This window comes from Ipomoea nil, unplaced genomic scaffold (assembly GCF_001879475.1).
Source record: "Ipomoea nil cultivar Tokyo-kokei standard unplaced genomic scaffold, Asagao_1.1 scaffold1043, whole genome shotgun sequence".
Classification (NCBI taxonomy): domain Eukaryota; kingdom Viridiplantae; phylum Streptophyta; class Magnoliopsida; order Solanales; family Convolvulaceae; genus Ipomoea; species Ipomoea nil.
The window spans coordinates 9,535,192-9,555,220 of NW_017617471.1; the positions used below are offsets into that span (position 1 = coordinate 9,535,192).

Consider the following 20,029-nt stretch of genomic DNA (forward strand, 5'->3'; position numbering starts at 1 on the left):
TTACCAAACACTTTCAATCATAATAGCTCTTTAGTTTTCAGCTCCTAACTTACAGTTTTTCAGCTTTCAGCTCATTTTTAACTTCCAGCTCCTAGCTTATAGTTTTTCAGCTAGGTTTACCAAATATAGCCTAAAAGTATATTATTTTGTATGATTACATCCCGTACACAAATAATGTAGTTTAATATATTAAATATATATATTTTTTTAATGATCCACGCAACATTGTGTGAATCATGGTCTGCGGAAATTCATAAACAATAAATGGTTTGAAAACTGATAAAAACGAACACAGAAATGAAAAGTCTAAAGTGTATGTAATTTATTTCAGTCACAAGCAAATCGATATATACTGCCAAGACAAATATGCAGTACACATCATATATAGAAAAACGATAAATAACCTTCACTCCTTGACTACGATACCAAAATACCATATGAAAGTAATCACAAATTGGAAATACAAAAATAATTAATCTCCCAATTCAACAATATGAAATCACTAACACACACTTAGCTTAAATTCGCTTTCAACATCAATAATGCGCGCCCACTCATGCTTTGCTTCGGAATTCATCCAACAACGAACCACATGTCTGACCAAACATAATAATAAATTTAAGTTATTTATAATCAGGCAATCAAGTTCAATCTACAGAAAATATAATAATAATAATAATAATAATAATAATAATAATAATAATAATAATAATAATAATAATAATAATAATTGAAAGAAATATTAAAAGAACAAGGTTTAAAGACTTTGACTGACCTCTAGATCACGGTCAAGAAAAATATAAAAATAGGTAGCTCAATTCTGATCCACACATTCATTGCGCAAAGATAAACAAATGCATCAACTTTAATTCTTTTATTTCAAGAAAGCAATTGACATAGCTGACCGAACAATTAATCATCATCAGAAACCTGAAGAAAAATGTACAACTAAGTTAAAAAAAAATCAAATAATATATTTCAAATAATCTAATTAATTCAATATCTTATTTTTTGCTGAAACTTAAAATGAAAAGAAAAACTATTAAATTAATTGGTTTATATATAAGAAACTAACTCCAATTCAAGGCCTTGCTTGAGGACCACAAGCGCCTTGAGCCACAGTAAAAGATTATGTTATATATAATCTTTATGTGTAAGATATTTGCTAAATGATATATAATATGCTTACTATTTCTGGTGACAGTGTAGAGGTGCTGGGGTGGTTAAATCCACTGGTGTTGACATTTTCCTCTCCAATTGATTGCTTATGCATCTGTAGGAATAATATATTTAACGAGAAAACAATTCAAACTCTTCTTTTATCGTAATATTATTTCAAGGACCATAAATAGATAAATTAACATAGGTTATCCATAACTGAACGGATCAAATCAAAACGGTTAATAAGTGTCACCCACTGAAGTCAAACTTGAAATCTCGTAGTAATCAAATTAATCGCAAAACCAACTTTAAAGTAAACGAACATAAATGAACAAATTTTAGAGCTTAATTTATAAACGAACAGAGTCTGAATATTTGTAGGTTCATTTGTTAAGAGCTCGTGAACAAGCTTGTTTGTGTTCATTAAATAATGTTCTTGAACAAGCTCATTTAGTGTTCGTTTAACAATGTTCACACACAAACATATATATATATATATATATATATATATATATATATATATATATATATATATATATATATATATATATATATATATATATATATATATATATATATATATAAATGAAGTGTATAACATTCATTCACACTTATTAATTTTTAGATTATACTAATCTTTCACTAAAATGTATTATTTTTAATGAAAAATTACATTTTTTACTTAAAATTTTACTTTTTCTCTAAAGTATTGCATGTTTACTCAAAATATTATATTTTAATTGAAATTTTTTAATATTTTTCCCTTTTTAAGGACTATCGACTTTATTATAAAGTAATATTTGTTCAATATATTTTCTTTATCTGTTGTAGTCCAAAGAGTCAATACCACATTTCCGTGATTTGATCTTGTGACATTCCCTAAATGAAGGTCACATAACTGTCACCTGAATACAAGGTGAAAAATGATATTTGTATAAATCAAAGTTTGAACTGTAAGTAGGGAATAGAAAATAGAGTGGAAAGTGATTGTGTGGAGGAAGGAGTATTATCTCTAAGTGAACACAAAGTGAAAAATGATATTTTAATTTTATTTGAGAGAAAAGATAAGAAAATAATAAAAATTATGACCCACATTATTTGTATAAATCAAAGTTTGAACTGTAAGTAGGGAATAGAAAATAGAGTGAAAAGTGATAGTGTGGAGTAATTAAGGAGTATTATCTCTAATTATTTTGGCGTTGAGTGGTAGTTAAGGCGATTTTAAAATTTTAGCTTAGATGTCAGAAGAATTATTGCAGTCGTCAGAAGACATTATTGAAGGAAGACATTAATCTCCGACTCCAACAACCAAAACATTACTGCAGAAATAAAGCAACAAAATACATACACCCAACCACAAAATTAAATTAACTAATATAAGTACAGCAGCTGCATAGGTATGGTAGACAGGTAGTGATGATATAGAAAAACTTTAACGCATTGTTAAAAAATTAATTAAAAATCACTTAGTTTCAATTTGAGTTGGGTTAAAGTATATTCTAATTTTTTTAAGATTCTATTTGAAATACATAAGATATAAGCTAACTTAAAAGCTATTAAATACTAACTTATTTTGAAGCGCTATTTAGGGTGATGTCTCAAAATAAATTATTAATTTAAGTTCTTCATATTTTACAAAACAGAGACTATAGTTTATTTGTAGCTAAAAATATGTTCTTCCAAATATAACCTATTGGAGAGGTATAATTTGATATATTATATATTCTAAAATTCGTAGTTGATTGTCATAAGTCTAACGGTCAAAGTACCTATGAGGTCCCTGTACTATAGTCTTTTGTTCAATTTAGTCATTCTACCTTAATTTTGTTTAATTCAGTCCCTGTACTTTAAAAAGTGAAACAATTAAGGACAATAGCTAATGTGGCGTTGACATCTTATCTGTCACGCCATCATACATACATGCCAACTCATATATTATTTTATAAATATTTAAAATTACTTATTTTTACCACCAATATATTACATAATATGTCCAAAATAAATACATAAATATCAATTATTGTCTTTAATTGTTTCACTTTTTAAAGTACGGGAACTAAATTGAACAAAATTAAGGTAGAAGGACTATATTGAATAAAACGCTATAGTACAGGGATCTCATAGGTACTTTGAACTAAGTGTAACTACTTAAAATTATTTAGGTGTTAGCTAAATCAGTAACAAACTTAGTTTTTATTGTGTTTTGCCTTAGCAACTAGTTCAAATATTTCCTTAATTACAGTTCCTAATTCATTTTCTACAATATCATTTTCAATTTGTTCTTTTAATTTGTCAAGTATTAATTGTTCTTGGAGTTAATTCCAGTAATGGTCCTCTGACTATATTGATTTTCCAAAATTAGTCCTTGACTTTTAATTTGGACACTTTAGGTCTCTTGACTTTCAATTTCTTTCCAATTGAGGTCCTTTCGTCAGAATACGGTTAATTGAATTTTAAATGAAGGGGTAAACTCATCATTTCACCTGCCTATGTATTATTCTTAGTATTTTTCCATTGTATACGCGATATATATGAAGATAATCTTAGTCGAAACCCTAAAATGTTCCTTGTCGTTCCCCATTTGCTGACTACTCGTGTGTGCGTTCTGTTAGGAACATTGTATTAGGATTTTGATGATACCAATGTAATGTAGAAAAGTAGACCCCTAACCATTAGCTGTTTTTGTTTCGCTGCTTTCGTCTTAGACGAAAGTTGCCATAACTCCCTTGTAATTCGTGTTAAGCTAGACAAACACACGAAAATGAGTTATGACTAGATGATAGGGTCTCCAAGGCGAAAGAAGACACGAGACATGAAGAACAACAACAAGAGTAAAGCAGGAGTTGTCAACAAACACGAAAGGACAGTGTTTGTAAAAATGATCTTTGTTAAACATTACTTCTTTTCAACAACGAGGAGAATGTTTCACCTGTCTGATTTGACAACATCCTAGGACAATAAGGACTTCATCTTATGGGACTCACTTTTCAAGAAGCATTAAATGAAGATGTACTATCTCTTGGAGCTAAAGGACAAAACCCTAATGCTTTCCATATCTTTAACGGCTACATGGTACAACTTCATTAATGGAGCATTTAATGCATGAAGCTCCCCGGTCCTTGTCCAATGGTTAAAAGGTTCGAAAATTTCATCTCCCTCCAACGGATGAATTTTCATCACCTATATAAACTCACCTTCATCAACTAAGAAGGTGCTGGTTCATTATCACTCGACTTACTCACGTACAAAAGCTCTTGAAACATCTACAATTTACAAAAAGCTTTTGTGAACCAGTTTTTGAGGTGTTAAGTTATTTGGAGAATCACTTGTCTTATACCTCAAGGAAGTCTTGACATCAGTTTGTAGCTATTATACCTCAGAGTCAAGATCTCTTCGTTGGAGAACTCAAGAAATCTTTTTCTACCAACCTCAACTCAGGAGAAGAAGTTGATAGAGGCAGAGTAAACTCAAGGAGTTGAAAAACCTACAAAGGCTGTCCGGCTTAGTGATCAAGGAAGTCTTTGTGTAATTGTACTAAGAGTGATAGTGCAATCCTTCCAACAATTGTGGAAGAAGAGTGGAGTAGGCAACATTGGCCGAACCACTATAAAATCTCGTGTCCTCTCTATCTCTTTACTTACGTTCTTTCATTTTGCTTTCATATCACCTCTTCATTATCCTTACCGAAAGTTTGTCTAAGTACGCAAACTCGTGCAAGTATTTAAAACGAATCTATCTTATCTGCTGCGCCAAGACACCGAAAGGTGACGTTTAGGGCCTCTAACGAAAAGAGTCTATTCACCCCCCCCCCCCTCTAGACTCTCATCTCACTCTATCGGGACCAACAAGTGGTATCAGAGCCAATACCTTGATCGGTAAAGGCTTTGCATTTACTGCCTGGTAGATCCCTATTCAAATATATCTTGAAAATCTTGCATATTTTCCTTGCACGTTTTTTTTTTAAAAAATGGAAAAGGAACATGCTCATCGTCCCAAACAACTTGCATTTAGTCTTGCTAAATTTGATGACTGGAAGTTAAGAATGCAGGCTCTCCTATGCTCCATTCATGATGAGATGTGGGACGTCATAACAACCGGACCAATCACAATCATGATGGCGAATGCTCAAGTAGCCGCACAGGGTGTAGGAGCTCCACAGATGATACTAAAACCAAAAGACCAGTACTCCTCAGAAGATAGAGCAAGAGCGAATCTGGACAATGTAGCAAGAAACATTCTCTACAACTCTCTGGATGATTCCCTGTTTCCAAGAGTCCGAAAATGCAAAAATGCTATGGAAGTGTGGAATGTCCTAATGAGATTGGGAGAAGGAGACGAGCAAGAAAAGGACAACAAGCTGACAATGGCTATGAAAAAATTCGAAGATTTCAAAATGCTGCCAAATGAATCAATCTTGGATATGGAACTCAGATTCACCAGACTGATGGGCGATTTATCAGATCTCGGAAAAGAACTCACTGAGAAGGAAATGAATTTGAAGATCCTTCGTGGTCTACCCAAATCATGGGAAATGAAGGTTATTGCAATGAGGGACAGTCGAGATATGAAAACGACAAGCACTGCCAAAATTTTCAGTGATCTCAAGGCTTATGAGTTCGAACATGAACCAAAAGATGCCGAAGATTCAGAAACAAGAAACATTGCTCTCGTGGCAAATCAATCAGCATCAACATCCAACAGGTCGAAATCTAACTCCTGTGAATTTTTATCTGATGAACAATATGCACTATTTGTCAGGAAAATGAAAAGATTCATGAGAAAGAACAACTTTCAAGATCCACAACGTTCGAGCCACCGAAAGAAGCATGAGAATTTTCCTCAAACCTCAAAATCTGAAACCATGGACTCTCAGCTATTGTGCTATAACTGCCGAAAGCCAGGACACTTCAAGGCAAACTGTCCACATCCCATCGTAAGCAAACATCAAGATAACAATGCCACCACAAATAGGAAGGAAGAAGGAATGTCCAGAGGCAATGTTAGTGAGCGAAACTTCTGACACAGTCGCAACCGAAAGTAGCTCCTCAAGCTCTAGTTCAGAAGACGAAAGCACTGATGAGGAGAAAGGACTGCTGTGCCTATTCAGTCAAGAGTCAGACGAACTATGTCTCATGGCAGATGAAGACGAGGTAAACTGTCATTCATCCTCTTGTTATTCAGCTGAGTCAAGTTCTGTGAGAAGTTTTACCTCAAATGAATCTGTCACCGAAATGATGATGAGGTTCAATGTGATAAATAGCACTTACTCCAAACTCAAGGAGGAGAACTCCCGGCTTATGCTCAGCTATAATGAACTAAAGCAAGTTCGTATTGAGAACAATATGCTAGTCATTGCTAAGGAGCAGCTTGAGAAAGATGTTCTCGCTCTAAAGGAGCTGTGCACAACAAAAGAGAAGAGAGAGCAAGAACTGCTTGAAGTTTTGGATAAATTCAACAATTCATCCAATCTAATGGATAGAATGATGAATGAATCCAGACTGCCCGGGGAAAGAACCGTAATTGGTTTTAACCCCAGCTCCTCTTCACAAGTCAAATTGAACAAATCCACGAATGCATATTCACACGAAAGCTTCGAGGCCGCATTTGTTCAAGGACCCACCCAGGTGTCTGAGCCTATGATGGTAGCTAACATCGTCAAAACACCACAATCAACAAGCCAACCAAAAGGTACGGCTGTACAACGAATTGTGGAAACTGGAAAGAAGAAATCTAGTAATGGCAATCCTAGACAAATCTATGTCAAAAGGAATGGACCAAATGGTAATAAACAGAATCAACGCCATAAAAAGGGTCAGCCTAACTGGAACACTCAATCCAATAAAAAGACGAATGGTAACCAAAGGCAATATCGTCCGAAATTCACATGAAAGAATCCTGCGCAAGGAATCTCAAGAAGCGGACAAATCAGACAACCCGAAAGATCCTTCAAAAGATCTGGGTATGGCAATGGATGGACTGGGCCATCAGAAGAAGATTGGTTTGATTATCCAGAACCTCTTCCAAGAGCAGTATTTGAAATGGTTCATCTGCGTAAACAAACCAATCATCTCAAGCACTATGAAAATCTTCCTCAGGAAGATCAACGTAGGAAATATAATCTAAAGTCTTTGCCAGTATCCATTATGATTATCGCACATCCAATGGATATAAAGGACCGAGGATGAGTCGTGGATACTCTAGGTTGATATGGGTTCCAAAGTTGACTGCTAACCCCCAAGGACCCGAAACTAAATGGGTACCTAAAAACACATAATCTTTGATGCAGGAAAAACAGGTCATATGGTATATTGATAGTGGATGCTCAAGACATATGACTGGAGACAAAACAATGTTGAGCAACTTCAAAGAATTTGATGGACCCAAAGTTATCTTTGGAGGTGAAAACAGTGGCAAAACTCGTGGAAAAGGGGACATCATCAACAAGGGAATAACAATTCAAGATGTCTCTTATGTTGAAGGACTGAAGTTCAATCTTCTAAGCACGAGTCAATTTTGTGACAGAGGATACAAAGTAGAATTTCTCAAAGACAGATGCAAAATCGTGAACACGAAAGATAACAAGACAGCTTTAACAGGACAACGAAAGAAGAATATGTATGTATTATCTTTGAATTCCTCTAATGCTAACGTTTGTCTTGTAGCCAAAGGTAATGCAGATCTCAATCAAGAATGGCACAACAAACTAAGTCATCTGAACTTGAAGACGATAAACAAGCTTGCCAAGAGAAATCTCGTAAGAGGTCTACCCGAAGCATCTTACATGAAAGATAAAATATGTGAGGCATGTCAAAAAGGAAAACAATTCAAGTCATCCTTCAAGTCAAAAGATGTAGATACAAAGTCTCGACCTCTAAGCCTTCTACATATGGATCTCTTTGGACCAGTTGATCCACCAAGTTTGAGTGGAAGAAAATATACTCTTGTTATAGTAGATGATTACACAAGATTTACATGGGTGCTCTTCTTGAAAAAGAAGAATGAAACAGAAACCATTCTTCCAAATCTTTTGAAACAACTTCAAACAGAAAAGGAGCTCAATATAATACGAATAAGATCAGATCAGGGAACGAAATTCGTCAACAAAGTCATAAAGGACTTCTGTGCGCAAAATGGAATTTTCCACCAACTCTCGGCAGCACGAACTCCTCAACAAAACGGAGTAGCTGAAAGAAGAAACAGAACCTTGAAAGAAGCTGCACGAACGATGATCTCTCACTCAGGACTACCTAAGAGATTTTGGGCTGAAGCCATAAACACGGCATGCTATACACAAAATAGATCCTTGATCAACAAATCTCACAACAAGACACCATATGAGTTATGGAAAGGTAAAACACCTAGTATCAGTTATTTTCATGTCTTTGGTTGCAGGTGCTTCATACATAACAATGGAAAGAATCATCTAAAAGCGTTTGACGAAAGAGCTGATGAAGGGTTATTCATGGGATACTCCTCTGTAAGCAAAGCATTCAGAGTTATAAACAAACGAACAATGGTAATCGAGGAATCCATCCATGTCAAGTTTGATGAACAATCTGAGATGAACCCATCAGGATGTAAAACATCAATCAAGTCAAAACAACATCCTCAACAACCTGTTGACGAAAATACCTCAGACGATGAAGACATACTCTCGTCCTACATGAAACATCATCTAAAGGTTCATGAACCTGAACCGATGCCTCAAGAAAAGGATGGAATTCAACAAAATAATCCTTCATCTGTCACGACATCTGAACCAATGATTTACATTGATCTACCTTATATTCCTGAAATGGACGCTCAAAATCAACAAGATGCTTATGAACCAGACCTTCGATGGTTAAAAGATCATCCATCAGATCAGGTTATTGGAAATATTCAGGAAGGTGTAAGGACAAGAGCCTCATTGCACGAAAGTATGATGGCGTGCTTCCTGTCGCAAATGGAACCAAAAACCATAGAAGAAGCTCTAAAATACCCAGACTGGGTAATGGCCATGCAAGAAGAACTTCACCAGTTTGAACGAAATAATGTATGGGAACTTGTCCCGAGACCATTTCATCAGAATGTCATCGGAACTAAATGGGTGTATAGAAACAAAATGAGTGAAGATGGGCTCATTGTTAGGAATAAAGCTCGACTTGTTGCTAAGGGGTATTGCCAAGAAGAAGGTATTGATTTTGATGAAACCTTCGCCCCTGTAGCTAGATTGGAAGCTATTCGCATATTTCTAGCTTTTGCAGCCTATAAGAACTTCAAAGTTTATCAAATGGATGTCAAGAGCGCTTTCCTAAATGGACTTCTTGAAGAAGAAGTATATGTTGAACAACCACCTGGCTTTGCAATCAATAATGAGCTTGAAAAGGTGTATCATCTTAAAAAGGCTCTTTATGGCTTAAAGCAAGCTCCACGAGCCTGGTATGATACTCTCTCACACTTTCTTATCAATTGCGGCTTCACGAAAGGAGTGGTTGATAAAACGCTCTTTTGTATAAAAGATAATGACCATATTCTTTTGGTACAAATCTACGTTGATGACATTATCTTCGGAAGCACGAATCCAATTCTATGTGAAAAGTTCTCTAATCTTATGAAAGGCAAATTTGAGATGAGTATGATGGGTGAACTGAACTACTTTCTGGGTTTGCAAGTCAAACAATGCCCAGATGGAATATTCATAAATCAAGCCAAATATACCAAGGATTTAATCCGAAAATTTGGCATTGATGGAAAAAGTTCGGTTAAAATTCCAATGAGCACATCCCTCAGAATGGACATTGACAATGAAGGAAAGGATGTTGATCAAACAAACTTTCGAGGTATTATTGGTTCTCTCCTATACCTGACAGCAAGCAGACCTGACATTTCGTTTGCTGTTGGTGTATGTGCACGCTTTCAAGCTAAGCCGAAAGAAAGTCATCTAAGTGCAACCAAAAAGATATTAAGATATCTTAAGGGAACGCAAAGTGTCGGTCTCTGGTATCCAAAAGATGGATCATTTGATCTAGTTGGATACTCAGATTCTGACTTCGCTGGATGTCGGATTGATCGAAAAAGTACCTCAGGAACCTGCCAGTTCCTAGGAGGACGAATTGTGTCTTGGTTTAGTAAAAAGCAAAACTCTATTGCCACAAGCACGGCTGAAGCCGAATACATAGCAGCTGGAAGTTGCTGTGCCCAAATCTTATGGATGAGACACCAATTAAGAGATTATGGCATAAATGCACGAGAAGTGAGCATAAAATGCGATAACACGAGTGCTATCGCTATTACGAACAATCCTGTGCTGCACTCTCGGACCAAGCATATTGACATCAAGTATCACTTCATTCGGGATCATGTTGAGAAAAAGAACATATCTCTTGAGTATGTCAATACTGATGATCAACTTGCAGACATACTCACGAAACCCTTAAGTGAAACAAGATTCTCTCTTCTAAGGCATGAACTCGGAATGATTGAAATGACATAAAGTTTAGAGAATCAAATCCGCAAAGATTCTTGCTCTCGGAAATCAAAAGATTTGATTCATTCTTACACGCATGGATCTTTATAAATAAAGAACGACATGAGAACAAATCTCATCTAACAAAGTTTCTAGTGTTTGTCCTTACATGTGCAGGAATGAGTACGAGAAGCGAAAGAACCATTACGGAGGCACGAGAAGGAAAGAGTGAAGTTCTTAGTGAGCCACTAGTGACTGAGCAACAGCTCAATCAGTTCCTTGAACACGCTCAACACATAAGAAGCCTTCTCCGTAACACGTCCGATAATGAGTCACGAGAATCCTACCACTCTGTTGGCAATCCCATTGGATATGTCAAAGAGAACAGTGTGCTGGAACAAAGCGACAGTTTTGACTACTCACCCTCAGGCACCCCCACCAAGATAGCATCTCCTCTCAAGTCCACCGCAAGCAGCAAGAAAAAGAAAACTTGAATACCTTTGTTAGGCCACGGTGACAAATTGTGATGTTATCTTGTTCATGATCTTTTTAATTTATGACTCTATCATTTTGTCAGTATCTGAAATATTTTGTTAAGATTCGCACGTTATCTTTTGCCTATATATTATTCTTCTATTCCATGAGTTTTACTCACTCACAAAGATTTTAGAAAAGGATAAAGATTGCAGGAATGGATAAGGGAAAGGAAAAGAGCAACGAAGCTGAAAAAAGGGCCAAACGGCTAAAACATCATATGCGAGAAGCCGACAAGCTTCCGAATGCCACCGTCATAAGGCTTGAAGAAGATGGAGAAAGGGTCTTTGTCACCTACTCCATGCCCAACACAGCACCAATGGACAAGGAATCTCATGACTTCTTGATCAATGAGTCCAGGGCTACAAGAGCTTACTGCATGGAACAAGCCACTCGGCTTGCTAAAGAGAAACTTCTGATGATAAAAAGGTCTAATGAGCAAACATCTTATGAAGTTCCTCAACCTAGTGTACAATCCTCTGTGGATATCACTATGGTTCACTCTCGGCCCGTAACTCAGTCACCCGAACCCACTCTCACACTTGAGGAGTTGGATGAATACGCAAAGATGACAAATCTGACTGACGTGACCGAAGAGATGACTCGCCTGGAACTTCACGTGCCGTATCGTTTTCTCTAAGCTTTTGTATGCTGTACTCTGGTGACCTGGAATCCTCGTGATCTAATAAAATTTGCTGTCTTTTCGTACTTATCCTCTCTTGCTTATAAAGACTAATTATCTTGTCTATGCCTAACTTTATATGTTACTTGTCCAAATCACAGGAAAGATCAACACTTATACGTTTTCTGGTCAAAAAGGGGCCATAATTTTATGCGTTACTTTTCCTTAAAAGAGCATTGAAGTTAGAGTTTCATATAGAAACAAGATAACAGTCAAAGTCGTACTTGAAATTAATGACTTCTTGACTACAGTTATAAGCATTTATTGTTGCGTTGAAATTAAAGTGTAGCAGACACATGAGCTTTGTGGATTTCTTGCTATAAAAGGAGGAGAATTCTTCACATTACACTCATCCCTCCTCTCTTTACAATGGCTCCAAAGAAACCTTTCACCAGAGGTGATTCTCATAAGCTGAAAGAAAATGCCAGACGTCTCAGGGAGGAACAGGGTGATCTCTACCCTGGCAATAGTCCACAAGCACCGGTGGAAATTCCCTCTGACTCCGATTCGTCTCTTAAGTATGAGGATATGGCAGGTTTCATTGTCGAAAGTGAAGAGAAGACTTTGAAAGATCCCACCAAGACTCCAGATCCAGACTATATGGCTTTTCTTGCACAAGAGGACTTCATGGAAAAATATGATCAGGAGGAAGAACCCGAATCCTCATCAGGCTCAAACTTTCCACGAACCGGGAAATGGTTCAAACAAATGCTGGGAAATGTGAAAAAGGTCAAAGGAGAACCATCCGAAGTCAAGAAGAACGAGAGGAAGAAAATTTGATCTTATTGTGTGTTACTTTCGTTTATCCTATGTACTTTCCTCTCTCGGATCTATGATGAATAAACTGGCTCTAGTTTCCTTTAATCGAGACGTTAATTGCCTAATCTATCGTCTGCCTAATAATCTCGATTTAGGAATAAAATTCTTGAAAAAGAATATGTTCTCTAAATAGTGTCTTGGATAAGACAGCTGAATATACCTTTTGAGAAGATTCGGTCTATCTATTTCAAAAGTTCTACTTTCTTCTAGAGCACGAAGAAAAGCATCGTGTACTGTACCATTTTGCTAAGGCCAAGGCAATGGCTGACCTAAATGACATGGAAAGACGAAGTCTTTCTAGACAAATCTTGAGACAAATCTTGAGACAACTCTTTGCTCATAAAAGGGAACATCTTGAGTACGAACGAAAGAAGAAGGATTGCATTATGGGAAGTCTGCCTTCCAATGCACGAGAGAATTGCAACTGCTTTCACTGAATATTGTTCTGTGTAACAATTCTCTCGGGAGATACTTTTGTTGCCATAAAAGAAAGACATGTTTGACTTCTTTTATCTCACAAATCCAATGTTTTGAGAATTACATCCTCTTTCGGGTTTGGAATCATGACCAAACATGCTTAATATTTGAGCCTTTATCTCCAACCGTTAAGATGAATCTCAATGGGATCATGTGGCCGAAAAAAGTGGTCCACTTCCCCACTTTGTCTTATACATGATGTGACGTGCATTTAATGCACCTATAAACACTCAAGTGATTTTCTCTCTCCTCATTAAATGAGGGAATGATCGTTTTTTGATCTGCAAACAATCTTATCACTCCCCCATGATGATCAGTTACCTTTTGGAGAAAAAGAACCGGAAGTGATTTGAATTTTAAACCGTTCATCTTTAAATGGATCATCCATACCCGGAGACCCGGAGTTCTATAAAACCCCTCTTAAACCTCTCTTGATCTTTTTACCCTACCTTCCTCACTCTTATTCTCTCTTTTACAACCCTTTGTCTCTCTCAAATCCTCAACCATGGCAGAACATCCTCAAGCATCACCATCTAATCCTGAACCAAAAAATCCTCCCGCCATGGAAATCCCAAGCTTTCCAACAGAGGACCTAAGATTCATTGAATCCAGAGTACCCTTCATCGTAGGGGGAAGTATGTGGGACGCACATGGATTCCTTGAATATATCTTGGATAGAAATTTTGGTGAACACATCATACATCTCCTTACTGAGACAGGACTATACAGCTTCGTCACACAGCTCTATACTGTTTGGCACCCGGTTGATGTAACCCAGTTTTATATGAATGCTTCAATATCCTCTGATTATTTGACTATCACCTCCAGAGTCAATAATCATCATGTGGTTCTTACCGCAGAAGACGTTCGATCAACATACGGGTTTCCACAAAGAGACAAGTCTTACAAGACAGATATTATCTACTATCATCTCGACCCAGAGGACTTCTACGAATCCATCAAGAACAATCACGCACCATCCAAGGCAGAAATCTCATGGCCGTTGAAGAAGAAATGGTTCCGGCTAGACTATGAGTTCACTGTTGATATCTTCAATAAAATCGTCGACCACAAGACCTCGGGCACAGATGATGTGACGAAGGAGAAGTTGAAAATGCTGCATGCCTTCCTGAACGAATTTAAAGTCGATTGGTCGAAGATCATTTTCAACAATATTGTTCACACCATCACTTTTCATCGAAAAAGTCCAGGTGACATTGCGAAGAAGTTGGGATATGGTTTTGTGATAAGCCATCTTCTGGCAATGAAAGGAGTCGTTCTGCGCCCAGGAATTCGGCCTGGTCAGAAAGCATGTCATATGAAACAAAAACCATCAGGATATGACAAGCAGAAGGCGTTGGAGTTGGGAATCCCTATTGAGCAAGTCAAAGCCAAGCGGAAATCAAGAACACATAGGGTTTCAGAAGATGAGCAGCCCAAGCCGAAACGACAAAGACGAGAAAAACACTCCTCTCGGAGTAAGGCGAAAAAGGGCGAAGACTCTTCAGCTGTTCCAATCTCACCAAAATCTCCACAAAAGAAGAACGATCCTATTCCACCCTCTCCTCTACCAGAATCAATCATAGTCAAAGTCTCATCTGAAGACGAAGATAATTTAATTCTCTCCAGAATTATCAAAAGCAGTCACTTTCGGTCTCCAGCCAAGACTACATCTTTCCCGAAGGTATCTTCTACACCGAAAGAAGGAGACACGAAAGAAGCACTGTCTGAGGGGGAAGTTCAACCGAAAGATGATCTTCCTGATGATCAAGGACCCAAGACTGATCTTGGTTCTCCTCAAGACCACCATCCACAAGAACCTACCTTGGCAGATCAACTCCTTCGAGAGCTGACACAAGAACCTGCTAATGTAGACATGGAGGCCAGTCGCTTAAGTCTTCCACAAGAACCTGGGTCACCAGAAAAGACGAAAGAGGCGACTGATGCTTTGATCGCTTTGCCTTGTCTGCCACAAGAACCTACCAATACAGAGCAGGTAATTCTGACACAAGAACCTGTATTGGTAGACGAGACAGCAGTAGTGCAGGTACAACCCCCGGACATCCCGAAACCATCAGCCCCAGCTCCAGAAGTAAAGATTCCTCAACCTTCACCAGATCAGTTACTTGGAGAATCCATTGAACGAGATTACAAACGAGTTCAACAATGGCAAAAGTGGCGCACTGCTCCCCTGCGGATCTTTCTTGAAACCTTTGAAGCAATGCAGGATGAAGAGGACTTTGCACTTGCATGGATTGGCACTGATGATGTTTCAAAAGCCCTTCGAATTGAAGAAATCAATCGCGTTTTCTCCTACAAAATGACAAATCGCACTCTCGGGAAAGATAAAGCTCCACTCTGCATCGAGCTCAACAAGCCACCCTTGGATCCAGTTTATGAAGAAGAACTAAAGCAACTTCGATATGCAATGTTGCTCTCAAAGATCAAGACCACTTTAGAGAAGGAACACCAAAATGATCCAAATTGTAATGCCAGTGGCACGAAAGATGAGCTTGGACGAGAAATTGAAGAAGGCGAGAGTGATGAAGATGAAGATGAAGATAATGATGATGTTGAAGATGCTGATGATGAGAATGATGATAATGATGATAATGAGGGTCAGATGGGCAATGAGGGTCAGATGGGCAATGAAGGTGCTCAAGAAGCCGAACCTGAAGACAGTCACACAATCTTGATCGGTCCTGACTATGACACCTACCCTCAGAGATCTCCCTTAAGAAGACTACCATCTGACAGTACTGACTCGGACGAAGTTTCAACTTCTCATCTCAAAGATATATCACGAGCCATTGTTCTGCACATTCATCCCATAAACGAGACTCCAATCAAGCAAGAAGACGAACGTATGTGTGAGGGAAAACTGGAAGCCTCACCAATTCCTCTTAGCTCAGATAATGGTGGAAATCGGGAAGCACCACCTCAAGATGATCACATGAATACATCACCAACAAACGTTGAGGAAGAATCCCCTGCGAAGTCCCCACGAACTATCATGAACATCATGAGAGGAACTGTTCATTCAGCCGAGATCATCCACAGGCAATATCTTGCTTTAAGAGAAAAGGACGCGAAAGTCATGGATGATCTATGCAAAAAGGTCGATTTTCTGATAACAGCCCAATCTAGCCCTCAAGCACAGCCTCAATCGCAGCAACAAAGCCAATCAGATCACAAGGTCCTTGAGCGAATGACAAAGAAACTTTATGATCTCGAAGCTTCTTTGAACAAAGTTGTGCGACAACAACACGAAATCAAGCACTCTCATTTTGGTCTCAAAGAGCGTGTGGATTTGGCCTGTACAAAGATTGACACATATCAGGACAACTCATACCAACTGGGCGAATATGCACTTCAAATTCTCGGATATGCTCAGGATATCTTACTTGCAATCAACAAGGTCTCTTCCATTCCTCCTACCACCTGTGCTGATGATGCCAAAAAGGGGGAAAAGAGAGATGATGACAAAGATAAGGATGATGATCAGCCGAGAGATAGCACGAAAGATCAAGCTCGTGAAGCACGACACTTTCCCTCTCGGACACCAAGAGACTATGATCAAAGGAACCCTAATCCATCTTCCAGGTATCGTGGCCATCAATCCTCGAAGTCAAGATATGGTCGATACCAATCCTCCAAACAAATCAAGCCTCGACAATCATTTGGTTCTGAAGCCAAATACATCTTCACAGGACTGCCAAAGAGAGAACAGATGAAATTAAGGCAAAAGCTTATGAGAGACAACAAAGTAACTATGGATGGCATAGGAAACTTTGTGGACTTTGTTCCATATGAAGAAGGCAGTGGCAAACGATTCGAGGGTTGCAATAATCCCACTTGGTTGAAAACAAAGGACAACCATACAAGACAAAACCACATGAGCACTCAAAATGAAAGAATCAAAAGAGCAAACAAAGAACTATGGAAGAAGCATGATGAAGAGAAAAAGAGAAGAGAAGATGAAGCAATGGAAAGAAAGAGGATCAAGAATCTCATTGAAGATCTTTCGAGTGTAACCAAAGATTCCCCACAAAATGTCATGCATAATGCAGCTTTCAAAGTGCACAAGGAATCAGGAAAGAGCTACCAAGAAGGCATGAATTCGTTTGAACTGATCTCGTGGTGGAAGCATGGTATTGTTGAAGGAAGCAACATTCGGGAAGCCTACAACAATTACACTGGTCTGAACATCAAAGGAGAACATGAAGAGCTTGTTAGGACTAATCCTATCAAAGTCTTCAGGGCAAAAATCAATGAGAAAATTGACTTCAACAGGATGCTAAAGCGACAAAAAGAAAAGGATGACCAAGAGCTCAAGGAAGCTGAACGACAGAAATCAAAGCTTTTAGAAATGTAAGTTAACTTTTGCTATATTCCTCTTATGAAGTTTTTGTAATGATCACATCTTTATATATGAAGCTCTCATTGTTACACATCTCGTGTCACCTGTTTGAGTTACTTGTCCTTATATCGCTTATTAAACGCTTTTATCTAGAAAAAAACTTGTAAACTCTCGAGTATGGCTGTTTTTAAATAAGAAAAATCCTTATGGAACTTTTATCAGCCTTATAAGAAGAGTATAGGTTTTGGCATCATCAAAAAGGGGGAAATTGTTAGGAACATTGTATTAGGATTTTGATGATACCAATGTAATGTAGAAAAGTAGACCCCTAACCATTAGCTGTTTTTGTTTCGCTGCTTTCGTCTTAGACGAAAGTTGCCATAACTCCCTTGTAATTCGTGTTAAGCTAGACAAACACACGAAAATGAGTTATGACTAGATGATAGGGTCTCCAAGGCGAAAGAAGACACGAGACATGAAGAACAACAACAAGAGTAAAGCAGGAGTTGTCAACAAACACGAAAGGACAGTGTTTGTAAAAATGATCTTTGTTAAACATTACTTCTTTTCAACAACGAGGAGAATGTTTCACCTGTCTGATTTGACAACATCCTAGGACAATAAGGACTTCATCTTATGGGACTCACTTTTCAAGAAGCATTAAATGAAGATGTACTATCTCTTGGAGCTAAAGGACAAAACCCTAATGCTTTCCATATCTTCAACGGCTACATGGTACAACTTCATTAATGGAGCATTTAATGCATGAAGCTCCCCGGTCCTTGTCCAATGGTTAAAAGGTTCGAAAATTTCATCTCCCTCCAACGGATGAATTTTCATCACCTATATAAACTCACCTTCATCAACTAAGAAGGTGCTGGTTCATTATCACTCGACTTACTCACGTACAAAAGCTCTTGAAACATCTACAATTTACAAAAAGCTTTTGTGAACCAGTTTTTGAGGTGTTAAGTTATTTGGAGAATCACTTGTCTTATACCTCAAGGAAGTCTTGACATCAGTTTGTAGCTATTATATCTCAGAGTCAAGATCTCTTCGTTGGAGAACTCAAGAAATCTTTTTCTACCAACCTCAACTCAGGAGAAGAAGTTGATAGAGGCGGAGTAAACTCAAGGAGTTGAAAAACCTACAAAGGCTGTCCGGCTTAGTGATCAAGGAAGTCTTTGTGTAATTGTACTAAGAGTGATAGTGCAATCCTTCCAACAATTGTGGAAGAAGAGTGGAGTAGGCAACATTGGCCGAACCACTATAAAATCTCGTGTCCTCTCTATCTCTTTACTTACGTTCTTTCATTTTGCTTTCATATCACCTCTTCATTATCCTTACCGAAAGTTTGTCTAAGTACGCAAACTCGTGCAAGTATTTAAAACGAATCTATCTTATCCGCTGCGCCAAGACACCGAAAGGTGACGTTTAGGGCCTCTAACGAAAAGAGTCTATTCACCCCCCTCTCTAGACTCTCATCTCACTCTATCGGGACCAACACGTTCCTCTATTATTGAGATGTTTACAAGGTATAACAGCAAAATACGAAGAGAGAAATACAAAGAATAATACATAGGCAGGTGAAATGACGAGTTTACCCCTTCATTTAAAGTTTAATGAACCGTATTCTAACGAAAGGACCTCAATTGGAAAGAAATTGAAAGTCAAGGGACCTAAAGTGTCCAAATTAAAAGTCAGGGACTAATTTTGAAAAATCACTATAGTCGGAGGACCATTGCTGGAATTAACTCTTGTTCTTGGAACTATATTCTAAGATGGAGGGAGGTTGGGGTGGTGTCGTGGTGCTTTGTTTTTCAGTTACTTCGTCAGTTCGTTGAACAGAGGAGGTTTTGTTTTCCAATTATTTCGTCAGATGATGAAGGTTTTTATCCTTTGATTATAATGGATGCGAGAAGAATCTTGGTAGGGAAGAAGACAAAATAAATATTTCTTAAAAATTAATTTTAATAAATAAATAATATCATCTTCTCAAAAGAAAAAAAAAAAAAACATGTAAAACATTTTGAGAGGTTGCTCCTGATTATTTTTTTCAACTTTCACCTCTATAACCAGTTGAATTGTCCATGCATACTGATTTATTTGATCCTTATTCATACTACATGCTTACGAAAATGTATTGTATTTCATTGAAAAAATTAACTTTTTTATTAAAAGCTATTAGTCTTTCACTAATACGTATTATTTTTATGAAAATTACAATTTTTACTTTAAAAAATTACTTTTTCTTTCAAAAGCATTACTGTTTATTCAAAATATTAAGTTTAACTGAATATTTTTATTTTTTCCTTGAAATATATTGTTTTTAATTGAAAAGAACTACATTTTCACTTAAAAGTAATAATTTTTTATTAGAAAATTTGTATTTTTCAGTTAAAAATATTACTTTTTTTTTACTGAAAAATAGAGATAATCCCAGCTGTGATTCCTAGACTAATACAGCCTCGACATATGTTTTGAATTTGACCCTGTTATTTAAAAAGCTAGTGCAGCTGTCGAAGAAGATTACAAATATTGAAATATT

The 20,029-nt window shown here is 37.4% G+C and overlaps 1 protein-coding gene and 1 long non-coding RNA gene across 2 annotated transcripts in view; one reads left to right on the forward strand and one right to left on the reverse strand.

The window, feature by feature from the left end:
* Window positions 1-20,029, reverse strand: part of LOC109181374 — a 289,298-nt gene that overhangs the window by 131,685 nt on the left and 137,584 nt on the right. The window contains exon 11 of the mRNA XM_019331122.1: window positions 1,190-1,270. Coding sequence (XP_019186667.1) covers window positions 1,190-1,270 — 81 coding nt within the window. The remainder of the gene's footprint in view (window positions 1-1,189; window positions 1,271-20,029) is intronic.
* LOC109181385 overlaps window positions 1-20,029 on the forward strand; it is a 90,541-nt gene that overhangs the window by 51,196 nt on the left and 19,316 nt on the right. The window lies entirely within an intron of this gene.